General features: G+C 49.2%; 1 protein-coding gene across 1 annotated transcript in view; it reads left to right on the top strand.

Annotated features, from left to right (window-relative positions):
* Nucleotides 1–6301: 6301 nt before the first annotated feature.
* Nucleotides 6302–25437, top strand: part of cep85l (centrosomal protein 85L) — a 53906-nt gene continuing 34770 nt past the window's right edge. The window contains exons 1-2 of the mRNA XM_083689443.1: nt 6302–6408; nt 12088–12246. Of these exons, the coding sequence (XP_083545569.1) occupies nt 6360–6408; nt 12088–12246 (208 nt within the window). The 5' untranslated portion in view covers nt 6302–6359. The remainder of the gene's footprint in view (nt 6409–12087; nt 12247–25437) is intronic.

The following is a 25437-nucleotide window of genomic DNA, read 5'->3' as shown; positions in this document are numbered from 1 at the left end:
CATACGTGTGTGTGTGTGTGTGTGTGTGTGTGTGTGTGTGTGTGTGTGTGTACGTGTACGTGTACGTGTGTTGTGTGTGTGTGTGTGTGTGTGTGTGTGTGTGTGTGTGTGTGTGTGCGTGCGCGCGCGCGTGTGTGTGTGTGTGTAAACCACTTCCTCTCTCTATCCGGCTTCTGCATTCTGTGCTGCAGGGCTCATGAAGAACACTGAGTGTAAGTTTAATATCTCCATTTTTGTTTCTAATTGTCTTTTTACCTCTTCTATTTTCTCGTACTTGAGGTGTGTGTATGCTTGTTCTTTAAAGGAGACCCTCAAAGGAAATACAGTACTTGTGAATCTAGTAGTCTGTGATTTGAGCCAATGAGGACGTGTGGAGAATGGCCTCATCTCTTGGTTACGATGAGAAAGGTATCTTTGGGGTGGAACCTCTGAAATTAAATTTAACATCCTTCCATACATCTAGGATCCTAGTGTAACACCATTGTCTGTTCTAATGTTGTTCATATAGTATATACCTCTGTTCTAATAATAATATATGCCATTTAGCTGACGCTTTTATCCAAAGCGAATTACATTGCAGTGAGTTCATACATTTCAGTATAGATGGTCCCAACGGGAATCAAACCCACGACCTAAGCGTTGTTAGCGCCATGCTCTACCAGCTGAGCCACAGAGGACCATGCTCTACTAGTACCATACAACCTCCAACGCCGTACTATAAACTATTCAAAGTCATCGTATGTCAGAGAGACATGTTAAAGACATCGTACGTCAGAGAGACATGTTAAAGACATCGTACGTCAGAGAGACATGTTAAAGGCATCGTATGTCAGAGAGACATGTTAAAGACATCGTACGTCAGAGAGACGTTAAAGTCATCGTATGTCAGGGAGACATGTTAAAGACATTGTACGTCAGAGAGACATGTTAAAGTTGCAGCGTGTTTGAACAGTTCTTTGACATGGAGGCACATGGCCTAGTTGGGGTTGTGGGTTGGACAGCGTGGCCTGGCCGTGTTCACGTCAGCTCCAGAGACACGGACATACAACAAGCGTATCTTTCTAAATGCGTACCGTGGTTGTTGTGTACTTGATGTAGTTCTAGTCAGTGCAGGTGTTAATGTCCAGTAGGACTGTGGAGCAGGGAACCAGAACCAGCCGCTCAGGGGGGCAGTCAGAGCGTCCAGGCCCAGGCTGTGGTGGGTTTCCTGGCTGAGAGAGAGGCAGGAAGTAGGGGCAGGGCTCCAGCCTGCTCTGAGCTGATAACACACAACAACACTGATTCTGGCTCAGACAGCCGCTGTGTTGGCATGAAGTCAACGTTGATTCATATTCCTACAGCCGTCATAACATGAAACATGTCATCAGACTGGACCGACTGGCTAATGTTGTCTGTGTGCTGCTTTCTGCCTCGATCAACAGAGGGAAATGACACCAAAGCTGTGGTCTGATAACGATACCTAGTCAGAGGATGTCATTAAAGCACATAGACAACATTAGCTTGTCCTAGGAGTTAGCCAACGCCATGAGAAACATCATTGACCAGCCTGGCTCCAGAGCCGTGTGCTTTAACTAACCCCGACAACCAGCTGTGATTGTGTCGTCACACTAAGGCCTGTGTCACTGTGTGTGTGGCCAGACACTGAGTACCAACCAGTCATGTGAGATGGCTATGAGTTTGCTGAAGCGTGTACAGACCTGGACATTAAACATGGCAATGCAAGGATATCTCCTACAGTAATCCACTGCTGTGCTGACATTGGGGAGGGAGGGAGAGAGGGAGGGAGAGAGGGAGGGAGGGAGAGAGGGAGGGAGGGACACTGACAACAACAAAGGAGGAGTGTGTGAGTGCTGTCGTCAGTGGAACAGACATATATTACCCAGAGTCCTCTGAGAGGAAATGTTTTGTTTGTGCTACTCAGCTGGGTAGCAACTGTGGCTTGGAACTCCTTGTTCGACCAATAGCATATAGATCTGTGTCTAACACAGGCCAGACTGCTGCTCTCATAACAAAACATGGGTAATGATCTTAGATCTGGAATATTAGTCTTTCTCTGAAACTTGTTATTGTTCTACCGCTCGGCGAAGATTACATCATTAGTTGAGAGTGTAGGAATTCTCCCTGACTTTCTGTCTTTCTCTCTGATGGGCTTGTTTGTCAGGGAGCCAAGCTAACAAGCCTGTGTTTGAATGTTTGCTCAAAGTCCTTTTTTGTTTTTGCTCTGCTCGTAAAAAGGTGTGTCTGAAAATATCCAAAGACATGAGTTTGATCATACATTGATGTGCACCAACAACAGCCCAGGGACTGCTGGGTAAATGAGTCCTTTGTTCTGTGGTGAAGTGGCCTCCCCTGTGTCTTTGTGTAGTCAGGGAGTGGGCTGGGGCAGCACTGAAAGAACCACTGTTGTCGTGGAGACGGTCCATGGTGTCTTTCAGTGCCACGGTTCTATACAGAGAAAACATGTCTGCTCTTTTCCTGAATCCCAAATGAATCCTAGCCTTATCCCTAGTCCTAACCCTAGCCTGAACCCTATCCTGTCCCTAACCCTAGCCTGAACCCTATCCTGTCCCTAACCCTAGCCTGAACCCTATCCTGTCCCTAACACTAGCCTTAACCCTCGTCCTAGCCCTAACCCTAACCCCCCCCCCCCACACACACACACTAATCCTAATCCTAACTTTAACCATAACCATAGCCCTAGCCCTAACCCTAACCCCCCCCCCCACACACACACACTAATCCTAATCCTAACTTTAACCATAACCATAGCCCTAGCCCTAACCCTAACCCCCCCCCCGCAACCCCCTGGACGTGATGCTTGACAACATGCACTGGTCACATGGTGTTGTCCGTTTGGGCAGCTGCCAGATTAAAGGCCATTAAGTGGTTGAGAATGTGTGTGTCCAGGGGAGTGTCCTCAATCAGTCACGTTGATGATGGAGATGCAGAACGCAGGGCTGTGTGACGCGTGGCTGCGCTCCCTGTTCAGTCCTGCTGTGAACTCCTGTGTGGGTGTTGTGTTCTTGCTGGTGGTACTAGTTAAGGGAACATATTGTGCTGTACCTGCAGATGCTGTCAAGTGCTTGCTTGAACTTGTTATTGTTTTTACTGTGAAATGCTTTGATTGAACGGCGCTTGTGTTTAAAATGTGATATTCATAATTTTTTAGGAATTCTCCTCTTCTTGAATCTTCTCTATATTGGTTTAAAATGTGCTATTTAATGATTGATTGATTGATTGATTGATTGATACTGTCAAGCTATATTGAGCTATATATATTTGAATATTGTGTTCAAACAATATTCATAAATAAACTGAGGTGGTGTTCAGACCTGACAGTGTCTGAGGTGGTGTTCAGACCTGACGGTGTCTGAGGTGAAGGGTTTCAGACAGCCCTGGCAGCTCTGTCTCTCTCCTCTATTGAGATAATGACATTACCCACACAGACACAGAGAGGACGGTGTGTGTTTAATTGAGGGGTTTATGGGTAACTGAACCAGGACAATACAGGAGACAAGTGATTATCCACCCCTTCCCCTCCTCACTCCAACACGGTCCCATTCTGATTGGCTGGTGACAGCAGATCTGGTGACAGTAGATCTCAGTGTGGCCGTGTGGATGGCTTTGATGTCCTGTGGATGGCTTTGATCTTTCCACTCTCATCTGGCCACTCTGATAGGCTGGTAGAGGTGCAGGGGTGTCTCTAACAGAGCTTTTACAAGACGTTTGTCAGTAACATTTCATTGTCAGTGACAAACAGTGGAGGCTGGTGGAGGTAGAAATCGGAGGACGGGCTCATTGTAATGCATGGAACGGCGTGTTTGATACCATTCCTCATTCCGTTCCATGCATTACAATGAGCCCCGTCCTCCGACTTCTACCTCCACTGGCCTCCCTGTTGACAGGAGTCTTGGGCCACCTTGCAGCTATTCTCTGCTGAGGTTGGAAAACATGAAAAACAAGAAAATGCACACTGTAGTTTGGGGAGGTGCAGACTGGAGGGTGAAACTTCAAAGAACGAAAGAAAGAAAGAAAGAAAGAAAGAAAGAAAGAAAGAAAGAAAGAAAGAAAGAGAGACACACTCTCCCTCCGATGCTCATTATTTATTGGACCAGCGTACAAGCTGCCTTCTTCAGGGTTCCTTTTTTTTGCGATTATGGTTTGTTCTTTTTTCCTTCACAAAACAGTAAACAACACAAAAGGACAACAGGTTAAGGCAGAGAAATCAAAGCAAACAGACAAGAAGTCCTCCATGTTGAGTTGTATAAGTAAACAGTCATTTCGTTGACTAGTTAGTCATAACTAGAGATACTCTGGTTTGGCCTGTTGACTTTGATTCCAACGACAGAGCTGTGTATAACCTTTAGATGATGTATAAGACAAGTTATACAAGTTAGAAGGTCAGCTCGAGAGGGAGAAGTGGAGAGTCTGTAGCATGTTGCTGAGGAAGCTACTCTGCTCAAACACACACAGGAAGTATCGTGAACTTGAGCAGGAGGATGTTTTGAAATCGTGTTTTGTTGAAATCTTGACTATTGCCACATTATCGCTGTCCCATTTCTGCTAAGAAAATATTGTGCAAAAAAAAAGAAAACGTATTCATGACAAATGTGTTTGTGAATTTCCTTTACAATGACTTTTAAAAAAAATCACAAGAGAGAACAATACTCTTAGGTGATAGGAAATGAAGAGAGAAATGCAGAAGTGAGGACCAGCCCTTAAAAACATTTATTAATAACAGGGTCGACCTTCAGTTCGTTATTCCTGGGTGAGAATTGAGAATCAACTGTGTTTGACACCATTCCTCCTTCTGTTCCGTGCATTACAACGAGCCCGTCCTCCGATTTCCACCTCCACCAGCCTCCCTGATGAAAGGCTATAGTTAGAATGTGATCCTGCTATTTGTGATCTGGCTAATCCTACTAGCCTAGGGCTCATCTGATTGGCTACTGTGTGGTCCTGTCTAACAGCTTTGACCAGGTGTGTTTCAGAGGACTGACAACACAACTAAGAACACATCACTCTGTTGAGTCTCACTGTCGCAAGAAGCCAGCTGATACACACACACACACACACACACACACACACACACACACACACACACACACACACACACACACACACACAGCACTTTCTTATGGACATTCATTATTTTAGATTCTCATGCCATTGCTTTAGTATGTATGTAAATGTCATTGTGATATGTTGTCATGCTGTTGTTGTTGACCCTATGTGCCCAAAGTAATTACCCCTCAGGGATGAATCACATTTTTAAAATTTAATTTAATTTAATTTAATTTAATTTAATTTAATTTAATTTAATTTAATTTAATGTAGTTGAACGTGGCTGAGTCTGCTCGGCAGGTTTTGCAGGTTCTTGGCAGGGATTCTTCTACCCCAGGAGCTGTCATTGTACTGCTGTCCGACTGGATAGGAGTTATTTTTAGGAGTTATTCGTGATTTTGGAAGCCTAATTATGCACCTGCCAGCTCATCCATGTCCCTTTCTCTTCGGGCCGTACTCTATCTTCACCAACAAGGCTTATTAGAGGTCATCCTAAAAGCTAGGCCGAGGCCCACATGAGAGATCTACAATCAGAACGAGCATCCAGTTGACTTTTGATCAAGTCAGCCTCTCAGTATGGGCCCATGTACGTCTGGGTGTTTGATTCTATCTATGAGGTAATGTCAGAACGGAATGGAATAGAACGGAAGAATGGGAAAGGTCACAATTAACGCATTGTCGCGTACCTGCCCAACGCACCCTAAACTCTCTACATCCAGACTGGCAGCAGTCGGCCAGCGGGGCTTTGACTGCGCACAGCAGCGGTGCAGCGCCTCAGCAACAAAAGCCACACAGCCAAACGGTTCCTCGGTATAATACCAATATAGTCTTCTCCGTCCATGAATCTCTCTGTTGGCGGGGTTTGGACCGGAGTCTCCCCGGCTGTGATCTCGACCCGTGGCCGGCTGCAGTCCCAGAAAGGGGAGGAGAGGAGAGGAGAGGAGGGAGGAGACTAGTCCGCGACTGAGCCGGAGGCTGGAGGAGCTGCACAGTGTGAGCTCACATCCTCACACACTGCTGTCGCCAGCGAGTCCACGACTCTACTTCTTCACTCAACCTTACCTAGTTTGTCCGATTTCTCGGAGGTGATTTTTTTAAAGACGTATTGAAATAGGAAGCCGTTCAGTTTCAGTTTTTTTTTTTTTTTAAAAGCGATCACTGGCATCTTGAGCCATGTATTCATGGCAAGTTCTTGAGGATTTCTCTCCATCTTTGTGAGATCACGTTTTGCTTTCTCTTGTCGGATTCTACCCTCGGAGTTCCACTGCGCTCCGGTGCGTTCAATCACAACCACGATGTGGGGGAGAAACGATTATGAAGACGGATTTGATACTTTTAAAACAGGTAAGATATTGATATTATAAGATATTGTTAACACATAGCGACATTAGCTATAGGCTTACAGTCATGCTAGTCGTGATTTGGTGGCAACACTGTAGCCCTCCAACGAGACCAGAGAGAGAGCCTTGATGCTGGTATAACGGTGGACGTCTTCGCAGGCTAGCTGATGCTAAGCTAACGGACAGGCTGCAGTAGGATTTCTAGATGATGCTAAGCTAACGGACAAGCTGCAGTAGGATTTCTAGATGATGCTAAGCTAACGGACAAGCTGCAGTAGGATTTCTAGATGATGCTAAGCTAACGGACAAGCTGCAGTAGGATTTCTCTGCGGATTCGTGGCGCTATAGCTAGCAGCAGTCTGCCTGAATCATCGATCGGATAAATAACCCGTAGACCTGCAATGTTGGAAGGACAATATCTAGGAAGCCTGGTAGCCTAGACCTGTTATTTTATAGGGCAAAATATAGAAACAATAGGCTGTTAGATAAAGAGCCGCGGTTTGGCGTCGTATCGGGGGTAGATTATTCTCCATCCTCCCCTGACTCTGATATGTCATTTTCATAGACGTGTCACACTGGGTTTAAGAGCTATTAAAGAGAGAATATTCACCGAATATCCAATCTAAAACTAACTTCACCGAGGGGGTTTTAACCCGGCTGGCCGTGGGACTACGGTCAGAGTCAGCCTGTCTGGACACCGTTAGATGACAGAGAGGTCTGGATCTCGGTACCGTTCACACGTCCCTGATCAGAACCGGGTTTGTGATTGAACAGCTGTAGAATATTTATTATGACGAACGAAGGGAACTCCTAAATCAAATCAAATCAAATCAGCGTTTATTTGTCATATTCATAAAATACAGTCGTAGGCGATGCAATAAAATGCTTGGGGGGCCAAGCTAGCTCCTCAACAATGCAGCAAGCAACAATCAAACCACCAACAATACAATAGAATGATAATAATAATAATAATAATAATAATAATACATAAAACAATGACATAAGGTGGCAAAGTGTATAGCAGCAATGTTGGCAGTAGCAACAGTGAAACAATTTAACGGACAGTAAATCTAGGCCTTGACCAAGTTACCATCCTAATCAGATTGACGGTGTTGAAAGATAAAAAGATGACGGTAACGGATGATATTAAAACTCATCATTCTCTCTCCCGGTCAACTGCTGAATCAGGGGGAACATACTGCAGTGTCATAATGTTTTATTCGATGTTAATAATTGATGTCTTATTGCATAACCCCCCAGTAACGGCCAGACTCTCCCGGTAGATGTTGCAACTCGCATCAGTCATGCAAACTGTGACATAAATGGTCCCTCCACCCCCGTGTTAATGTCTAATATGTCGAAATGCGATAGAGATATTTAGGTTTCTCCCTCCGCAAACCCGCTTCCCGTTTCTCTGGCGGTTTTCTACCAAACTGTATTGGCCAGCAGTGCTGTACGCGGTGGTATGCCTGTGTGTGTGTATGTGTGTGTGTGTGTGTGTGTGTGTGTGTGGGGGGGGGGGGGTGCAAGGAAGGTGACACTAAGAGGCTGAACAAGCTTATTAGGAAAGCTGGTTCCGTGTCACCGTGGACACTGTGGAGGAGGTGGCCAATACCAATAAAACTCCTGGCCATCATAGACAATCCCTCCCATCCCCTACATGACACTGTGGCAGAGCAGAGAAGATCCTTTAGCAACAGCTTATTACAACCACGTTGCACTAAGGAGCGCTAGGAGATCTTTTCTGCCTGTCGTAATAAGACTGTACCACTCCTCCTCCGGCTGGCTCGATCAGAGTCAGGCTGGGGGATGTTAAATCACACTGGACTGTTCTTGCTGTATATAATGTTTCAGATGTCTATTTTATTTTATTCTATTCTATTGTCAGTTCATTTTGTTGTTTGTGATGTGAGCTGCTGTAATGTCCTCTCGGGGATCAATAAAGTATCTATCTATCTATCTCTATCTATCTATCTATTTATCTATCTATCTATCTATCTATCTATCTATCTATCTATCTATCCTAGCTTTGACCAACCTCATCATCAGGACAGGGCAGGGCAGGGCAGGGCAGGTAGAGGGTGATGTCCTGACCTCGGGGTGTCAGAGCGTCCCCCTGCTGTGTCAGGGCTTGGGAGTGGAGGAGATGGTGTGTCTGTGCAGTACAGAATGTAGGCTAATATCTGTGCAGTACAGAATGTAGGCTAATATCTGTGCAGTACAGAATGTAGGCTGATATCTGTGCAGTACAGAATGTAGGCTGATATCTGTGCAGTACAGAATGTAGGCTGATGTCCTACCAGAGATTAGGAGAAGGTGGATCACTGGAATCCATTCCCTCTCTCTTAGTTTCATTCACTTTAATCTGAGCTGCAGTCAGTCACACGAGGCTGAGCAGGCCTATATTTGGAGCGTGTGTGTGTGTGTGTGTGTGTGTGTGTGTGTGTGTGTGTGTGTGTGTGTGTGTGTGTGTGTGTGTGTGTGTGTGTGTGTGTGTGTGTGTGTTTTCATGACTTGACCTGTGTATGGTATAATGTTTGAGGTGAAGCTGAAGAAAAATGTTCATCTGTGGATGGAACCTCTATTCTCTCTGAGTCAGTGGGTTCTATCCAGTAAAGTTCTATTCTACTCTATTCTCTCTGAGTCAGTGGGTTCTATCCAGTAAAGTTCTATTCTACTCTATTCTCTCTGAGTCACTGGGTTCTATCCAGTGGTAGATGTCTCCCAGGCGTCAGAGCTATGCTAGAAATCACAGGTACATGTGATGTTCCACATAGACAGGCAGGAGGAGGAGGGCAGGAGGAGGAGGAGCAGGTGGAGGAGGAGGGGAGAAGGAGAAGGAGAGGAGAGGAGGCCTTGGGTCTGGTGATCCAAGGCCTCTGAGGTGTGTTGGATTTGAGACGAGGCAGAGACGGGAGAGGGATGAGTTTGGCGGTTGGACTAGCTCCACTTCGACTGTTGATGTCTATCAGAATTGAAGGGGAGGGCTCCTCCCTCCCTCCCTCCCTCCCTCCCTCCCTCTCTCTCTGGTGGAGGACTGGAGGAGAGTGGGTTAGGAGACTATGACATGGTTATTGGATGCTGTACATTACAGGGTGATCCATGCTGTGTCTCGCCTGAATGATACCACAGTATTTGGGGCAACACCTCACCTTGTTGCCCCTTTACCCGTGTAAACACCACTGTCTGTTACATCACAATGTTGTTTCTGCATAATAACAGAGTTGTTATTACTAGGTTATTATAATCCCTATCCCACAGTCTCTCTATTCCACTTGTGTAATTACTAGAGAGAGAGGGGGAGAGAGACAGAGAGGGAGGGAGAGAGAGAGAGAGAGAGAGAGAGAGAGAGAGAGAGGACAGTACCCAGTGGAGGTAGAGGACGGCCTCATTGTTATGCATGGAATGAGGAATGGCCCGTCCTCCGATTTCTACCTCCACCAGCCTCCCCTGACGGTGTCCTACCCATGTTGGAGCGACTGAGCCCATCTGAGCAGACCCCCCCCCCCCCCATCCTTAATGAGTCCTGTCTAAACGGATTACACACTTAAAATAGGCGAGGTTACAGAGAAGAGACACACACCCTGCTGACAACACTGCTGCTCACCTGAACCTCACCTGCTTTGACCTGCTCTGAGTGTCACACAACACACACACACACACACACACACACACACACACACACACTCCCACAGGTGTGCGCGCACACACAACCACACACACACACACTTGAACGTTCTGTATCAATATGACAATTCGCCTCAGTCAGTCTGTATCAATTCGCCTCAGTCAGTCTGTATCAATTCGCCTCAGTCAGACGAGCGCTGCTGTCAGGAACAGACGGCTGTTGTTACACCAGGCGCCCGGTCTGCTGCCCAGTTAGGAGTTGATATTGCAGGGCCTGTCTGCTGGCGCAGGGGACTGAGGAAACCAAAAGGTCTTGTTGTGTTTTGTCTTAATAAATCAAGTGGAACAATTAGATTAGAGAGGTCCCAGCAGACAGGAAACCACTAGCATGGCCACTCTGGTAATGGTCCTAGCTAACTAGCTAGCCAGCCTCTGAGTCTGTATGGCCCAAGCTAACTAGCTAGCCAGCCTCTGAGTCTGTATGGCCCAAGCTAACTAGCTAGCCAGCCTCTCTGTTGTAGATCCTGGGTTTGTTTGCCTGGCCAGCAGCAGCTTCAAGCCCCTTCCTCCTCCATGTCATTATCATAAACATACATTTATGTATCTTAAGATCTCTTGTTTTTGTTTGATACACAAACAATCCTTTTGTCCCCTCTGTGTTTTCAGTTGAAGCCTCTGTCTAACATAGTCCATATTTGGAACACATTCAGACTGCAGCCAGTGGTTATGTAGTCTACAGAGGTTATGTAGTCTACAGAGGTTATGTAGTCTACAGTGGTTATGTAGTCTACAGCTGCCCTCAACATCACGGCCAAGGCTCTCTCTTTACCCCCATTACACCAGACCAACACTCTCTCTCTCTCTCTCTCTCTCTCTCTTTACCCCACATAGTTACCAGACCAGACCAACACTCTCTCCCTCTCTCTCTCTCTCTCTCTCTCTCTCTCTCTCTCTCTCTCTCTCTTTCTCTGAGCCCATCCTCCGATTTCTACCTCCACCAGCCTCCCTGGAATGAACACGGAGGTCTTTCACCTCTAGTCTGATCACTCATGATTGCAATTGAGAGAAAAAAGGTGTCACGTACAGCAAGATTGGAGATAAACGCCATTGTTTAACCTCAAGAGAGTGCGTGCGTGTGTCCGTGTGTGACCGTGTGCCTGTGTGTGTGTGCCTGTGTGTGTGTGTGCCTGTGTGTGTGTGTGCCTGTGTGTGTGTGTGCCTGTGTGTGTGTGTGTGCCTGTGTGTGTGTGTGTGTGCCTGTGTGTGCCTGTGTGTGTGTGTGTGTGTGTGTGTGTGTGTGTGTGTGTGTTTACTAACGGGGGTTGGGGGGTATAGCAGCAGTAACAGGTCCACCTCCAACAACAACATATGCCAGCAGCGCTAAGCTAGCCAGCTGTTATTGGCCGTTATCAGGCTCTCTGTTTGCTGACACTAATGGTTATCAAACGGCCGATCCTCTTATCTGACTCGTGAGAGGAGACATGAAGACAACATTGATTACCTTAATGCCCCCCAGCTCAGAGTAAGTCTCTGGGTTAGAGTCAGGCCACCCTGAGGGGTTGCTCTCAGAGTGGTTCAGCCTCATCCACAGATCTTGAAGTGGACATACGTTGTTACATAAGTCACTGTTCATAGTTGTAATGGCTGAACTGTGTCTGGTATAATGGGCGCCATTACAAGTGAATAAACGGTGAGTGTTACGAAGAAATGCTTCCCCCCTGGCTTGTGATTCAGTGGGTGTTACTAAGAAATGATTCAGCAGTGGGTGTTCCTAAGAAATGCTTCCCCCCCTGACTTGTGATTCTGTGGGTGTTACTAAGAAATGATTCAGCAGTGGGTGTTCCTAAGAAATGCTTCCCCCCCTGACTTGTGATTCTGTGGGTGTTACTAAGAAATGATTCAGCGGTGGGTGTTACTAAGAAATGCTTCCCCCCCTGACTTGTGATTCTGTGGTGTTACTAAGAAATGCTACCCCCCTAGCTTGTGATTCAGTGGGTGTTGCAAAGAAATTATTCTGTGGGTGTTACTAAGAAATGCTTCCCCCCTGCCCCTTTAGGTTCCAGTTCCAGCTCTCCTGGTTGGGTTCCGGGGTGCGAGTCGTCATGGCAGGGCACCTCCCCTGCCCCCGGCAACAGTAACCGTGGGCGACGCCACAGCACGGCCTCCGACAGTGGCGACACGGGCATCGGAACGTCCTGCTCCGACAGCGTGGAAGGTAAGAGCTCTGGAACACTCTAGAACACTCTGGAACACTCTAGAACACCAAGCACACGAACAGGTCACACATCCACATACCCTGTCACACATGAGTTCAGAACACCAAGCGGTGGTCGCAGATCAGAGGGTCTCGTTGGCAGGCGGCCCCCCTGGGTGTCGGGCAGCTGGAGATACTGTTTAATTCCACAGGCCCAGATGACAGGACAGGGCAGAGATTCTCTCTCTTCTTCTCCCTCCTCTCTCTCTCTCTCTCTCTCTCTCTCTCTCTCTCTCTCTCTCTCTCTCTTCCCCTCTGCCTTGTATTTTCTCTCCCACCTCGTCTACCTCCCCCTTTCTCCCTGGGGGTCTGTAGCTGGACTGGCGGGGGGGCGGGCGGGCGGGCGGGGGGGGTGGGGTGGGAGGAGGGAGGGAGGAGGGGGACAATCCAGAACCCTGTACCCACTCTAACCACTGCCAGCTGGGCAGCCCCAGTCAGTCGCAAGGCGACCCAGACAAAGACTCTCCATTCAGGCCGCAGTGGCACAGAGTCAGTGGTGGGTCGTCAGGGGTGGGTCGTCAGGGGGGGGTCGTCAGGGGTGGGTCGTCAGGGGTGGGTCGTCGGGGGGGGTCGTCACCGTGGAGAGTCCTGCTTTGTTAGGGTCATTACAACAAGCTCACAGAATTATTTACCATTTCATTCTGACTAACTGGCAAGTGTCTTTTCAGATGTGTGTGTGTGTGTTTGTTTGTGTCCACACACACACACACACACACACACACACACACACACACACACACACACACACACACACACACCCTCAGATGTAGACGCTAAATGTCACTGCTGGGGGAAGCAGATGAAAGTGAATCGAGAGTGTCTACCACACACTGTAGCTACTCGCCTTAGCAACCCCGCTGTACACACACACACACACACACACACACACACACACACACACACACACACACAGGAAGTGTTGTTAACGTGGGAACCTTCCTCGTTCATTATGACACGAGCAGTCAACAGTTCTCAATTGGTTGCCCGTGGCGATGATGGAACAGAGCTGAGCGCCTGTGTGTGTGTGTGTGTGTGTGTGTGTGTGTGTGTGTGTGTGTGTGTTCACCTGTGGAAACAGCTGGGGTTCTTTTGTCCCTGGCCTAGTTTTCACCACCCAGCACCCAGGCCTCCATTCCCCCCCCCCCCAGCCTCTCTGACCCCCCTCCCCTCCCCTGTCCTCCTGCCCCAGCCTCTCTGGTCCTCCTCCCCCCTCCCCTCTCTTGTCTTCTCCCCCCCAGCCTCTCTGATCCTCCCCCCCCACACACCCCCCACGGTTTGCCTCATGGTCCAATGCCCTGCGTCTGATGGGTCTGTCTGCCCCCCCCTCCCCCCCCCAATGCGTGATGCTAATTGATGTCATCATCCCCAGCAGAGCAGAGCAGCATCCCATCAGCCACTGCAGCAGTGGCAGAGGTCCTGCAACAAGGTCACAACCAGACCAGCCTGTCCTCCTCTCCTCCCACTCTCCCCCTTTCCATCCTCTCCCCCTTTCCTCCTCCTCTCCCCCTCTCCTCCTTCCCCTCTCGTCCCTCCTCCGTCTCCATTCTCCCTGTCCTCTGCTGCAGGAGGATTACCCTCGTTGGTGAAGGCTCTGGTGTCCTGCCTGCTCAAAGCTGCAGATTACACTCTATTGTTTCCTCTGTGTAGGCAATTTATTTGACTTCCTGTATTTGAATGTGCTGCAAAATGAGTCAACGAAAAACTCCTCTTCAAGTTTTCATTTTCTCTTTTCAGCTTTTCTTTTCTCTCTCTCTTTCTCTGAACAAGAGAGAGAGAGAGAGAGAGAGAGACAGACAGAGAGAGAGACAGAGACAGAGAGAGAGAGAGAGAGAGAGACAGAGAGAGAGACAGAGAGACAGAGAGAGAGACAGAGAGAGAGACAGAGAGAGAGACAGAGAGAGAGAGAGATCAGAAGTAGGGCAGCAGCAGCTCTGCCTTGACGAGTGTGGGAGGAAGAGGAGCTCTCCGGAAGCACTGAGCGCTGTCTGTTAGGAGAGTGTGTGTGTGTGTGTCAGGAGAGTGTGTGTATGCATCAGCCTAGTGTACGTACATCTTCAGACTTTCTCCACAGACAGACAGACACACACACACACACACACACACACACACACACACACACACACACACACACACACACACACACACACACACACTCTCCTGACACACACACACTTGACACAATGAGGCTATGTCTGCTGCAGCTACGCTAACGAGTTTGTCTGTTAGCGTTGTGTCGGACCACCGGGCTGCATCTTCTGAAGCCCGTCCTCCGATTTCTACCTCCACTGCCTCAGACACACACAGAGCTTTGACACAACGAGGCTGTGTTTGGGTTATGGTGATATCTGAGCCTCAGGTGGCCACGGGGGGGTCCCCCTGACCCCTGAGCCCTGACCTCTGACCTCTGTAATTGTGTGGAGGTCCAGAGCGATTACGAGAGGCGACTCAAATGGAATCTCTGCCTTTTATGATGGAGGAGGTTATGAGTCTGGAGGTTGAGGAGGTTATGAGTGTGGAGGTTGTCTCGGAAACATCGTTGACTTGAGGGAGAAACCAAGAAATGTTTTGCTTCAAAGCCTCTTTTCCCCAATTCGTCTGAGTTCTGGTTGTTTCTGGCTCCATTTCCATGTTTCACGACAGCGCTGACATTTCAGCTTTATCGGAAATCTCTCTCTCTCTCTCTCTCTATCTTTGTCAACTCTCTCCCTCCCTCCCTCCCTCTCTCTCTCTATCTTTGTCAACTCTCTCCCCCTCCCTCCCTCTCTCTCTCTCTCTCTCTCTCTCTCTCTCTCCCTCCCTCCCTCTCTCTCTCTATCTTTGTCAACTCTCTCTCTCTCTCTCTCTCTCCACTCTACCGTGATTCTTCCAGATAATCCTTTTCTAATCCTAATCTCAATGTATAGATATGTGTACCAGAGAGGGGGGGGGGGGGGGGGGGGCTGCAGTACTAGTTCTGAACAGACCCGCTGGCTCTGATCCACACAGAACAGAGAGGAGAAGACCATCTATTCCTGGAGGGGCTGTAGAACCTAACCACTGCATCTAGCCTGCAGTCTACTATTGGCTTCTCCCTCTCTCCCCCTCTCCTTCTGCCTATCTCTCTCTCTCTCTCTCTCTCTCTCTGCCTCTCCCTCTCTCTCTCCATTTTCCCCTCTTACAAGCCGGGACTCTGGGAGACAATCTTGTTTTCCACTGATTCAATCTGAACCTCCTGACAGTATGGAGTTGAACCCCCTAGAACCTTATTAGAAGATGACGATCTCCTGCACTCCTCATCATCTCTCTCTCTCTCTCTCTCTCTCTCTCTCTCCTCCGCTGCCGTCTGCAGGGACAAGCGGTCTATTTTCATCCCCCTTTCATATCCTTATATAAAGCGTCTGTTTTTCCGGTGTGTTCAATGTTCTGCCGGCTTTGATGTTAAAGTGGTTCTCCTCAAGTGAGATGTTTCCTCATTAGTCGACGGCCTCATTCCGCTTCACTAGAACGTTCAGTTGGTCTGGTCGCGTCTGCCCTGGAGGCAGGGGTGGCCACTATTTGGCCATGCCGCAAAAGAGCAAATACCATTATTATTATTATTATTTTATATTTATTATTATATTTTAAGGTTATTTTTTTGGTGGGGCAGTCCCACTCTTATATATCTTTAAAAAAGTATTGGATAGAAATAGTGGAGAGAGACAGGAAGGTAAGGAGGAAAGGGTATGTCAGCAGGGCAGGGGCCGGATTCAAACCCATGCCAACGTGGGCATATCTGGACCACCCCAGGCCACGAGGATATACGGTTATTTCTAATTAAAGATATGATTGACCGTATTTGACCCTTAACCCCTAACCCCAATCCTTGATAAAGGACAAAGAGCACAAATATTCACTCCATGTTTTCAGAATATCGCCATATCTGTGATTACCCCTCGCCTGGGGGGGATATCGCTTAATCCAGGTCACTGGGGGGTTTGGACTGTTTCCTGTCCCATGTAAACAACCATCTGACCTGGGACGTCCAGCCGGCCTCCCGCCAACGTCCAGACAACGTCCAGACAACGTCCAGACAACGTCCAGACAACGTCCAGACAACGTCCCGCCAACGTTGCCAGAAGCTCCAGCGGCTGTAGCCAATCCACCAGCTAGTAGAGAAGAACAGCCAATCGTGTTCAACCTCTGGCTCAGTGTTCCAGACATGATGTTGTTGATGTAAATATAGGTCATCCCTCCCATCGCTGCCAGCTAGCGTAGCGCGCTAGGCTAGGGTGTCTCCGCCAGCCCGTTTGGAGCGATCTGATTGGTGCGTGAGGCCAGCTGTGAAGTACATGTGTTTCTCTAAGCTCCACCGACATGTTCAGGCTGAGGGTTTTGGATTCTGTTTGTAGCCTTCCGGCTTGGAAAAACATGATTACAGTTAATAGCTTAGTTTGGCTCTGGTCCAGTATTAGCAGCAGAGATGGACGGTTTCTGTATTTAGGCTGGAGGCAGTGGAGGCTGGTGGAGGCAGAAATCGGAGGATGGGGCTCATTGTAACGCATGGAATGGAATGAGGAATGGCATCAAACACGATTTATTGTACTGGTCTGTGTTGAGGGATAATGAACTGGTCTGAGACATACTGTACTGGTGAGGGCTAATGTTGTCTTGTGATGAATGGACCCGTCTGGTGAAGTAGTGTTTTGGTCACATGGGACGGTGCAGTAATGGATTCCTCTATCCTGATGTGTGTGAGGTCATGGTGTTTGGAGAGAGCTGCATTTGTAGAAGGATCATCTGTCAGTGAAGGCTGCCTCTCTTCCTGTCTTCAGATGGGTGTATCCGGGGGGGGGGGGGGGGTAGGGTGTCGAATAACCCCACCCCAACGCTCCTGGGAGCCTGGTTTTCCACCAAACGATCCCTTCCTGAAAAATAGATGGAAGCCCTCTGTGGTCAAATCTAACCTTGAGGAAAGAGAGCTCTAAAATCCAGCGTTTGATATATTATCCTCTCCTCTCCTCTCCTCCCCTCTCCTCTCCTCCCCTCTCCTCTCCTCTTCTCCTCTCTCCCCCCTTTCCATACTTCCCCAGGTCAATCATAACCAGATACTCTAAATTGACCGGAAACACCATCTCAATAATTATCGCCGTAAAAGAGAACATGTTTTCAGACAACATTCCTTAAATGTAAAATAAAAGGTGAGAGAGATGAAATAAATAAATAACTGGGATGAGAATCTGGTTTGTCTGAGGTAACAGCCGCGGCTGACACAGTTCCCGGCCCTCGGGAGACTCCCGGAGTCCTTCTATAGAATCCCCCAGAATCCCCTGCTTCTCGCTCTCGCTCGTCGTGTGGCCTAGAACCAGGAACAGGAAATTCCTTGAGTTCCGAACCAGGCCACCCTCCGTGACCCCCCCGCCTAATTATACATCGCCGTGGCAGCAGCAACCTCCCTCCTAATTACCTCTGGAGGGGGGTTCTGGGTAAAACAGGCTCCACCAAGGGGGTTGTGGGTAAAACCAGGCTTTCAGAATGTTAGGAGGAGGAGGAGGAGCAGGCCGTAAAAACGTCTGATTGAGGGGTTGAGAGAGGAGAAGATATTTGTGTTCAGGAGAGCGAGAGTGATTCATGTCCGCAATCTGTTTCCTGTTGAGGAGGTTTCTCCCGTGACTCAGTCAGTTGAATGTAGGTCTGTGATGAAATGTTCAGCAAGAATCTTCAGGTTAATTACAATATTTAGGGACAATAACTGACTGACTAATCAACTAACTAACTAACTAACTAACTAACTGACTAACTAACTAACTAACTAACAAACTGACTAACTAACTAACTGACTGACTAACTAACTAACTGACTGACTTTTGAAGTAAAGATCCTGGTATTAGATCAGCAGTTTTTCTGAGAAGTGACTTGGGTAAGAAGTGGTTGTGTTTGTCCTTCTCTGGAGGTCCCCTGACCCTGACCCTAACCCTAACCCTAACCCTGACCCTGACCCTAACCCTAACCCTGACCCTGACCCTAACCCTAGCCCTAACCCTAACCCTAGGCTCTCTGTGTATCAGCAGGCTCTCCCTGGTTCCTGTTCTGGCCTATAGAGACATCCTGTTAAGATCCAAGAAGTTAGTACCTCTTGGCTTTAGCTCAGCCGCTTAGCACAGCCTTGTTTCCTCCAGCCCTGGCTTCTGTCCTTCTCCTAAGGCCACCCCAGACTCACAGCCTTGTTTCCTCCAGCCCTGGCTTCTGTCCTTCTCCTACGGCCACCCCAGACTCTGTGCACCGGTCTCTCTCTAACCCTAACCCTAACCCTTGGAGACATCCACATCCAGGTCTAAGTTAGTGCCCATTCTTAAGGCTTAAGATCAGCGGGATAACACAGTCTTGTTTTTTCCAGCCTGGCTGCCATCCCTCTCCTAGGTCCCCACAGCCTCTCTAGGGCTCTCAGGGGAGGCTGGTGAAGGTAGAAATTGGAGGACGGGCTCATTGTAGTGCATGGAACGGGATGGTACTCCTTGGTTCTTATCAGGCCCGTGGAGAGGTCCACCTCTGGGATCTAAAGCTGGCGCCGGGTTACCAAGGTTACATGACGCCAGGTCGCGCCCGTGTTGTCACCGTGGTTTCATGTTGCCGTGGCGAGGTCGGGGTGGCAACCAGAGCCGTCCCCAATGACTTGTGGGACAGGAATAAACATTGGCAGTCAGGTGACCACCTGAGACACACAGGGAGGATGGTTCACATTCCCTCTTGGTGACAACATCTACATTACCTCTGAGACAGGAGTATTAATACCAGACAACATCTACATTACCTCTGAGACAGGAGTATTAATACCAGACAACATCTACATTACCTCTGAGACAGGAGTATTAATACCAGACTTCTGTTCAACACACACTCTATCATTCCATCATCTCTCCTTCCCTCCATCACTCCCTCTATCTCTCCTTCCCTCCATCTCTCCATCATCTCTCCTTCCCTCCATCACTCCCTCTATCTCTCCTTCCCTCTATCTCTCCTTCCCTCCATCACTCCATCATCTCTCCTTCCCTCCATCACTCCCTCTATCTCTCCTTCCCTCCATCACTCCCTCTATCTCTCCTTCCCTCCATCACTCCCTCTATCTCTCCTTCCCTCCATCACTCCCTCTATCTCTCCTTCCCTCCATCTCTCCCTCTATCTCTCCTTCCCTCCATCTCTCCATCATCTCTCCTTCCCTCCATCACTCCCTCTATCTCTCCTTCCCTCCATCACTCCCTCTATCTCTCCTTCCCTCCATCTCTCCCTCTATCTCTCCTTCCCTCCATCACTCCATCATCTCTCCTTCCCTCCATCTCTCCCTCTATCTCTCCTTCCCTCCATCACTCCCTCTATCTCTCCTTGACACGTAACACTGTCTCTGTGTCCCCAGCTAGGTTGTCATCCCTCCATCAGCCGTCTGAATACAGTGTCCTGTCTGTCCTCTCTGTCCTGTCTGTCCTCTCTGTCCTCTCTGTCCTGTCTGTCCTCTCTGTCCTGTCTGTCCTCTCTGTCCTCTCTGTCCTGTCTGTCCTGTCTGTCCTCTCTGTCCTGTCTGTCTTGTCTGTCCTGTCTGTCCTCTCTGTCCTGTCTGTCCTGTCTGTCCTGTCTGTCAACACCTGAAGGTAACAGCCTCCCACCCAAAACATGACGGCCCCCAACAGACTGTCATTATGAGGGGACCTAACCATCGTCTCTGCTCCTAAAGGCTTAGAAACACACACACAACCCCTCCCCTCTGTGCTCTGGGGTGTCTAATGAGTTTAGGCAGCCCCACCCCCCATGTAGATCAGCTGGGGTGGGGGGTCCGTGGTGGTGGTGGTGGTGGGGGGGGGAAGCTCAGCTGCCAGTTTGGGGATGAGTAGCCTAATCAACCCCCCCCCGATCCACTGATCCACTGAGCCGGTCAGACCCTAGTTCTCCCTCCCCAGAGGGCTGGGAGTGGAGGAAGCGTCTCTGAAATGAGATTTGGTTTAGATGTGGATTGTCCCTTTATGTCATTAGAGTTTGCCTGCCAGCAGGGGTAACTGTGTTAGGGCTGTGATTGAAGGGCAGGGGGCTGAGATGGGGGGGGTAGAGGGGTGTTGTTTGGACTAGCTCCCCTGTGCCTTGCCCCCTCCACCCCCCACCCTCCCATAGTCCCCTAACACGTCCACTATACCAGCTGTTCCTCTCCCATCTCTAATAATGATGGGTTGGGAGGTGTGTGTGTGGGCTAATGATGGGTTGGGAGGTTCTGTGTGTGTGTGTGCGTGCTAATGATGGGTTAGATCAGGTCACAGCAGACAGTGTTAGAGATGAGGGCCACACTGGACACCCTCCTTCACTGGAGTTAGCAAGGTTAGCATCTATAGCTACATGGCCCATCCTCCTCTGGGAGTGGAACATAACAGCTCCGTCCTGACAGAGACCATCCATCTCTGGGCAAATCCACCAGTTAAGCGTACATTTAGATCAGCAAATGTTACACGAAGGATGTTGTTGTGTTTGTTGTTGAGCCTCTGTAACGGTGGCTGTTCGCCAGCTCCTGCCGGCTGTGTGAGGAAGGCTAATGTGAGCATAAACTCATATCTCCATATCTCCATGAGCCTCTAATCCCGGCCCACTCACGCATAAACAGCAGGGTATTTGTTTCCCATTAGCTCCGGCTTTCATATGCTAATGCTAATCCTGCTGGGAGTTCAAGCCTGCATGCTAATGCTAACCGCAGCTAGCCAGCAGCAACACGTCCGTCATGCCAGCAATAGTGCTATACAGTAGCAACAAGCTAGCGTAGCGTAGCTCTCCGTTTCAGTGTTGTGTTGTAAATCAGCAGTGTTCCTTTGTTCTGCTGGCTCAGTGGCTCTCCCCTGACTCTCTCTCTCTCTCTCCCCTGACTCTCTCTCTCTCTCTCTCTCTCTCTCTCTCTCTCTCTCTCTCTCTCTCTCTCTCTCCCCTGACTCTCTCTCTCTCTCTCTCTCTCTCTCTCTCTCTCTCTCTCTCTCTCTCTCTCTCTCTCTCTCTCCCCTGACTCTCTCTCTCTCTCTCTCTCTCTCTCTCTCTCTCTCAGGTGCTAGTCAGAGATAGTTTCTCCACAGGGACTACGGCTGTGTGTGTGTGTGTGTGTGTGGTGTGTGTGTGTGTGTGTGTACGTACGTACGTACGTACGTACGTGTCACCATATGCAGCAGTCGGTTGACGGCGCATAACGAACCACCTGACGTCGCTGTCCGCCCGGCTCGACCAATCACAACGAAGCAGCGCGTCAGTTAGCTTCCATGCTAATCATGCTAGCTCCTCATCTCAGCGTAGCGTTGAACTGCGTTCCCTGTTTCCACGGTGATGTACAACCCTGACTCTGCATACGTAATCCTGCTTAACCAGCCTCATCCTCTTACAGAGGCCGAGCTGGAGCCTTTCAAAACCTAACGCCAACTTAATTAACTCCTCGTTAACCGGCTGTGGCAGAAGTGGCCTTGGTCATAATCTCAGGGGGTCTCAGGAGGAATTATGAAATAGACCCCCCTCCCGTGCAGAAGCTGTTGTAGTATCGGGGTGTGTGTGTGTGTGTGTGTGTGTGTGTGTGTGTGTGTGTGTGTGTGTGACAGGACAGAGCTGTCCTAGTCAGTGCCTGCCCTGACAGAGCGGGGGCGGAGGGGAAGTGGAACGAGGCCAACATTCGTGTGTGTGTGCGTTTGTAGCTACAGGGCTACAGTTTGTGTGTGAGTGTTTGGCTCTGTGTGTGTGTGTGTGTGTGTGTGTGTGTGTGTTTATTTCCCCTCTCTCAGTGTGAAGAGGACACACACCACAATACCAGTCCTCAGGATGAAGGGCTGATTGATATTTACCCAGAATTCTCTAGTTCCTCCCGCTTCCAAGAGGGTTTCCCAGGGAAACAGAAACTTTCCAGCCTGCCCCCTCCCAGCCCACACCCCCCCTCCCAGCCCCCCCCACACACCCCCCAAGCAGCCCTTGGCTCTTCTCTGACAGATTTCCATTCTCTCTCTCTCTGCTCTTTAAACAGTCATCTCCTCCTCCTGCTCCTCCTCCTCAGTCTGCAGTTAGAATTGACTTCTTCTGGGGTGAAACAGTGAGTGATGACTCCACAGTGACACTGTCCTGTTCCCAGGTACTTCAGATGAAACCTCCTGAAGGCTTCCTCCCCTCCCTCCCTCCCTCCCTCCCTCCCTCCCGCTGAGAAATGGATTGATTTGCCACCCAGAGAGAGAGAGAGAATAGGATAACACCCCCCCCCCCCCCCCCTGTCCTGAGACAATCAGAGAGGTGATGCGTTTAGGAAGTTTAGAAGACAAACCTTGCCCTAGGAGACTGGGCCAACAACCCTAACCCTAACCCTAACCCTAACCCAACCCAAACCCAACCCTAACCCTAACCCAACACACTGATGAGGGAGAGACTAGCACCTCTTAACAGATTCTCTCTTCTCATTCCCGGTTAACGGGTCTGTTTACCGGGTCTGTTTACCGGGTGTCCAGGGGGTGTCACTCAGCATTGTGGAGTCGAGTGGTTTCATGTTCGTAGGGTGACGACCTCTATCTGACCTCTATCTGACCTCTATCTGACCTCTATCTGACCTCGACCTGACCTCGACCTGACCTGAAGCATTTCAGAAATGCTGACTGGTCAATCCGGCCCCCCTACCACCGACCAATCACACACACACACACGCTTGCACTTACACACGCACACACGCACACACGCACACACATGCAGAAGCGGTGTCGTCCTGTCCTGTTGAGTTGAATGAGGTCATGCTAATCCCCTCTTCTCTCCTCAAACCCAGAAACACTAAAAATAAATATCTCAAGGTTAACATTAACATTCTTACAGAGGGATCTGAGGTGTGTGTGTGTGTGTGTGTGTGAGAGAGAGGAGGCGGCGGCAGAGAGAGTTTCTCTGGTAGTTGATGGTGTCCTTCACTGTGCAGTTACAGATGGTAGCTATTATGTGTTCGATAGCAGGGAGGTTGAGGTCGGGTACTTTAACACCAAGTGTTAGATGGATGGTGTGTGTGTGTGTGTGTGTGAGAGAGAGAGAGAGAGAGACCCAGAGATGGATGGTTGCTCTGTAAGTGTGTGTGTGTGTGTAAGTGTCAGATGGATGGTAGCTCTGTAAGTGTGTGTGTGTGTGTGTGTGTGTGTGTGTGTGTGTGTGTGTGTGTGTGTGTGTGTGTGTGTGTGTGTGTGTGTGTGTGTGTATGTGTGTGTGTGTGTGTGTGTGTATGTGTGTGTGTGTGTGTGTAAGTGCTGGTGTATTGGAGAGCCTGAGGGTTCGAGAGCCTTTCATTATCCTGCTGCTTGACTGCTCTTAACCCCACCCTGTCAGTGAGGGGGCAGGAGGCGGAACACACACACACACTGAAGCACACACACACACACACACACACACACACACACACACACACACACACACACACACTGACACCAGGCACATTTGTGTGGATAATTATTCCACTGGGTTTGGGTGCAGTCAGGTGTAAGATCCCACTTCCTCTCCTGCTCCCCTTTCTCTCTCCCTCTCTCTCCCCCCCTTTCCCTCCTGCACTTCTCTTTCTCTCTCTCCCCCTCTCTCCCTCTCTCCCCCCCTTTCCCTCCTGCTCTTCTCTTTCTCTCTCCCTCTCTCTCCCCCTCTCTCCCCCCCCTTTCCCTCCTGCTCTTCTATTTCTCTCTCTCTCTCTCCCTCTCTCTCTCCCCTCTCTCCCTCTCTCCCCCCTTTCCCTCCTGCTCTTCTCTTTCTTTCTGTCTCCTCCTCTAGCTGACCTCTCTCTCGCTCTAGTCTTCTTCTGTCTTCCCTCCTTTTCCCCCTCCCTCCCTCCCTCCCTCCCTCCCTGTGTGTGTGTGAGAGTGAGTGTTGCTCTCTGAGTTTCTGGTTTTGACTGAATGAGGATACTGATACTATGGAGGGACAGTTAACTCACACACACACACACACACACACACACACACACACACACACACACACCTTTATTAAGTCCATCTCTCAGCAGTGACAGGACTGATGTGTCAGCGGTCCTCTACTCTATCCTCCCCAGAGTGCAGTTTAGACTCTGCTTATAGCCTGTCGCTACGCTAGGCTAATCATGCCTGTAGTCTGCCCTGGGTCGCTAGGCTAGGCTATGCTAGGCTAGTAGGCTGGTGTAATGCCAGGAGAAGCCAAGCCTACGGTTCTCATTCAGACTCTGCTGAGGAGGGTGTTTCTGCAGGTAGGTCAGGCTGCCGATGTGACTCACTGGGTTTCAACCCTGGTCGCCATAACGCTGCGTTAGCAAGCTAGGTCTGTAGCCTGTGATGCGCGGCGTTAGCTTGGGGAGCTAACTCATCACATCAACGCCACACTAGCTCCTCCCACTCAGCCGGTCTTAAAACATCAATCCATTAACCCTGATGGATCTGGCAGGTCAGAGAGGAACACACACACACACACACACACACACACACTGGGCAGATATACCATCTGTCCCCTCAGTCACGCACACACACGCACACACACACACACACACTCACACACACACACACACACACCATCAAAGCCATGGCTGAGCCTCTGAAGGTGTTATGCAACCCCTGTTTAAAAGCGTCTCTTCCTGTCAGTTAGAATTAGAGTGTCACCGTTGTCCCTGTCACGTCATTCCACTATCGACACTGGATCTGTGTGTGTGTGTGTGTGTGTGTGTGTGTGTGTGTGTGTGTGTGTGTGTGTGTGTGTGTGTGTGTGTGTGTGTGTGTGTGTGTGTGTGTGTGTGTGTGTGTGTGTGTGTGTGTGTGTGTGTGTGGAACATGCATTTAGAACTGAACCACCGGTGCTGTGACCTTGTCTCCTAACCCAGACCTCTGTTAGAGAAGCCTGTCTTTGACCAGCATGTAGAGTACAGTAGAATATTTACATTTACAGCATTCAGCAGACGCCTTTATCCAAAGCAACTGACAACTCTTTAGGAGGGACTGTTAAGATGTAGCTTGAAGAGATGGGTTTTCAATCTACGGCGGAAGATCGGACTCCTGCAGTCCTGACAGTGGTGGGAAGCTCAGAATAGAGTAGAATAGTAGAATAGAGTAGAATAGAGTAGAATAGTAGAATATAGTAGAATAGTATCTCTTCCCCTCTCACAGCCTCTCCTCTCTCTCTCTCTCTCTCTCCCTCTCCCTCTCTCCCTCTCTCTCTCTCTCTCTCTCTCTCTCT

The sequence above is a fragment of the Argentina silus genome (assembly GCF_951799395.1).
Source record: "Argentina silus genome assembly, chromosome: 17".
In the NCBI taxonomy this organism is placed as follows: Eukaryota; Metazoa; Chordata; class Actinopteri; order Argentiniformes; family Argentinidae; genus Argentina; species Argentina silus.
This window is presented reverse-complemented; position numbering and strand designations above follow the sequence as displayed.